At 45.4% G+C, this 4094-nt stretch overlaps 1 protein-coding gene across 1 annotated transcript in view; it reads right to left on the reverse strand.

Annotated features, from left to right (window-relative positions):
- Positions 1-481: 481 nt before the first annotated feature.
- LOC147229759 (metalloreductase STEAP4-like) overlaps positions 482-4094 on the reverse strand; it is an 8407-nt gene continuing 4794 nt past the window's right edge. The window contains exons 6-9 of the mRNA XM_086155384.1: positions 4019-4094; positions 3730-3883; positions 3420-3590; positions 482-1103 (exon numbers count right to left, since the gene is read on the reverse strand). The exon at positions 4019-4094 is cut by the window's right edge and continues 19 nt beyond it. Of these exons, the coding sequence (XP_086011510.1) occupies positions 843-1103; positions 3420-3590; positions 3730-3883; positions 4019-4094 (662 nt within the window). The 3' untranslated portion in view covers positions 482-842. The remainder of the gene's footprint in view (positions 1104-3419; positions 3591-3729; positions 3884-4018) is intronic.

Below are 4094 nucleotides of genomic sequence, written 5' to 3' on the forward strand. Positions count from 1 at the left end.
TGCTCCGAGGCGAAAGATGGATGGATGGATGGATGGATGGATGGATGGATGGATGGATGGATGATTGATTGATGGATGGATCGATGATTGATTGATTGATGGATGGATGAATGGATGGATGGATGGATGGATGAACATCCAGTCATCATGACCTTTGGCGGTGAAAACCAATCATCTCAACTTCAGATGCATTGTCGCATTCTGATTGGTCGCTGCTGGCTGGGGGCGGAGCCTGAAGAGCCGGCAGAACCGTTTTGTTGAGTCTGCAGACGAGAAGCTCCTCCAGACGGGATGATTGACACCTCCTTCATCCTTTACGACTGACAGGGTTCCAGACCTAAGGACCTGTGCCGGAGGGTGTGCGGTTGTGTGTGTGTGTGTGTGTGTGTGTGTGTGTGTGTGTGTTTGACAGGCATGACACAAAGCATGTCTCCTTTATTGTTTCAAATCACTTTAACCCCTCCACCCATAACATTTGGCACGTTAGAAACGTTCCCTCAGATATCCCAGTGCTCAACATCACCATGGCAACCACATGGCTTCATACAGTTGGTACAAATTCTTCCATTTCAAAAGAAAACATGTAATAACCATAAAATAACCAAGTAATAAACATGTAATAAACAGATAATAACATATCAAATTTATACCCGTTACCCAGTCAGCACCATCAAGCAACGCTCCACACACACACACACACACACACACACACACACACACTCATCAAACAGTGACATTTAAGGCAGCTTCGGTGTGAGACAGAAAGAAGACAAAACAATGGCATCAGAACGAGCGAACATCTGGACGTTCTCTCACAACAACACACCCGGTGTCTCCGGCGGTCAGACTCGGCAGGTTTCGGCGAGCGCGCTCGGAGGAGGCGGGTTCCTCTCCCGGCCGCCGCGGATTCTCGCGAGGGTTCGGTCGACGCACGGGAGCAGCAGAAGCGCCTTCAGCGCCAGCGTGGCCGACGGGACCGCCAGGCCCAGCAGGAAGCCCGGCGGAGTGAACCACTTGTAGGTGGAGGCGTGGAGGAACTTGTCCCAGCCGTAGACGCAGCCGTGGGCCGTGCACACCAGGAGGGTCAGGTGACCCAGCTTGGACTGAAGTGGGGGGGGGGACAGGAAACATCATCATCACCACCATCATCTTCAACACCATCTTCATCTTCTACTATCACCAATCCTATCTTCATCATCATCTTCAGCACCATCTTCATCATCGCCATCATCAACACCATCATAGTCTACTATCACAATCATCTTCATCTTCACCATCACCACAATCATCATAATCTTCATCATCACCACCATCGTCATCATCATCTTTATCATCTTTATATATTTCCCCATCGTCTTCTACCACCATCATCATCATCATCATCATCTTCATCATCACCACCATCTTCATTATCTTCATCATCTTCATAAATTTCACTATCGTCTTCTACCATCATCATCATCATCATCATCTTCATCATCATCACCATCTTCATTATCTTCATCATCTTCATAAATTTCACTATCGTCTTCTACCATCATCATCATCATCTTCATCATCTTCATCATCTTCATAAATTTCACTATCGTCTTCTACCATCATCATCATCATCATCTTCATCATCACCACCATCATCATCATCATCATCTTCATCATCTTCATAAATTTCACTATCGTCTTCTACCATCACCATCATCTTCATCATCATCTTCATCATCACCATCATCTTCATCATCTTCATCATCATCGTCATCATCAACTTCACCATCATCTTCTACCATCTTCATCATCATCTTCATCATCCTCATCTTCATCATCACCACCATCTTCATCATCATCTTCATCATCTTCATCACCTTCATCATCTCCATCTTCATCCTCATCATCACCTTCATCTTCATCATCACCATCTTCATCAGCATCTCGATCATCATCTTCATCATCATCTTCATCCTCATCTTCTACCATCCTCATCAACACCATCACCATCTTGATCATCATCTCATGTACAGGACTGTCTCAGAAAATTAGAATATTGTGATAAAGTTCTTTATCTTCTGTAATGCAATTAAAAAAACAAAAATTACTTTTTCATGATATTCTAATATTTTGAGAGGATTTTTGAGTTTTCTTAAGATTTAAGCCATAATCAGCAATATTAAAATAATAAAAGGCTTGCAATATTTGTAATGAATCCAGAATGTATGACATTTTTGTTTTTGTAATTGCATTACAGAAGATAAAGAACTTTATTACAATATTCTAATTTTCTGAGACGGTCCTTTATGTGCATCCGTGGCGTGTGTGTGTGTGTGTGTGTGTGTGTGTGTGTGTGTGTGTGTGTGTGTGTGTGTGACCTGAGCCTGATGTTTTCCCTCCAAATGTCAGCTCAAACGTCGCGTCTTCAACAAAACGCCGCTAAATATTTATTTCCCGAAGCCAAAGGTGAAGCAGAGTTTCAGGAAGACGTGACCAAACAAGGACGACGCAAAGACTCGTCAGATGTTTCGCCAGCAGAACCTTAAAATGAACAACGGCGTTTTTCTAAAGCTTTGGACACCAAGAAATGCAGCTTTCAAGGAAACTTACGCCGTTTCCCAAAAATATCGCCAGAAAAAAGTTGTTTTCGGACGGACAGTTTACAAAGGAGTGAACTCTGCAGCGGTGATATTCTAGCATATAACACTTAAAAAAAAAAAAAACACTTTTTGCTTTGTGATCAATTTCACATCCTTAGCATACTGCTAAACACCTTTTTAATGGTTTTAATTTGTTTAAGTTTACACATTTCCTTTTACACTTCAGATTTCTTTACGCAAAACAATCATTTAGTTTTTGTGATGGTCAACACGCTCTGAAAACACAGATTTTCACATTTTGCTTGTATTATTTTATCCTTATTATTTTATTTTATGTTACTTAATCATTTATTTTCATTTTATTTTATTATTATATTATATTATATTATATTATATTATATTATATTATATTATATTATATGAATGATGGGGGGATGGTGTCTCTTTGTCAGCTGTGATTGGCCGAGAGGCGGGATTCACCGCCTCTCGGCCAATCACAGCTGACATAGAGAATGAATGAATGAATGATCTATACGTATTTGAATATGACGGGTGCAGGCGTGATGCACTGCTTATTACAGTGTTATTACATGGTGGTAATCTGCATTAACTTTACCCTCAACTTTAATTTGCTCTCGCCCGGGTAATCACGGATAAAATAAAGATCCATCACCTCCACCTCCACCGTCGTCTCCACCCGCAGACCTGACCTTTGCAGACCTGGACCCGCCGCCGGGCGAGGGGGGGGGGGAGGTTTAACTATAATTCTATTTAATGAATAACTTAACATTTAAAGCGGCGAGATGAAAAGCGAGGCGGCGGCGGCGGCGGCGCCCTGACCTGGACGAAGCTGAACTCCCGCCAGCTGAGCGACCCTCCGACGGACGGCAGCGAGGTCAGGCCGAGCAGCGCGAACAGGAAGAGGCCCAGGATACCGAGGGCGTAGAGGGCGTCGGACCCCCAGGCCTCCACGCCGTCGAACTCCAACGGGCCGGTTCTGTTTTTCTTCATCTAAAAGGGTGGCGGAGAGAGTTAGCGTTGTTCCGGCAGCGCTAACGGAGAGAGTTAGCGCTGTTCCTGAGCGCTAACGGAGAGAGTTAGCGCTGTTCCGGCGTCCAGCAGCGCTAACGGAGAGAGTTAGCGGCCGCACCTCGTTCACCGCCTGCGAGATGAGCTTGTGCCTGACGGCGTAGCGGATTGGGATGATGAGGGTGTAAACGGCGTGGAGGACGGCGAGCCCCAACGCCACCAGGCCCGTCTGCTTCCGTCGAAGCATCCAGAGGTCCAGCCAGCGAGGGAACCGCCTGGACAGGAAGTCGGAGTCAGGTGTGGCGGCGGCGGAGGTGCGCGAGTGTTTAAACATTTAGCTAGCGACATACAGAGACAGCAATAAGTTCTTAGCATGCTAGCATGCTAGCAGTCAGCTGTCACTGACACACCTGTACTTGGTTCCCCTGTGGAGCTGCAGGAAGGCGGCCATGACGCCCGGCAGGTAGCAGAGGGAGAGCATGATGA

This window comes from Fistularia commersonii, chromosome 11, assembly GCF_037954325.1.
Source record: "Fistularia commersonii isolate RoL2024-O1a breed Wild chromosome 11, RoL_Fcom_v1.0, whole genome shotgun sequence".
In the NCBI taxonomy this organism is placed as follows: domain Eukaryota; kingdom Metazoa; phylum Chordata; class Actinopteri; order Syngnathiformes; family Fistulariidae; genus Fistularia; species Fistularia commersonii.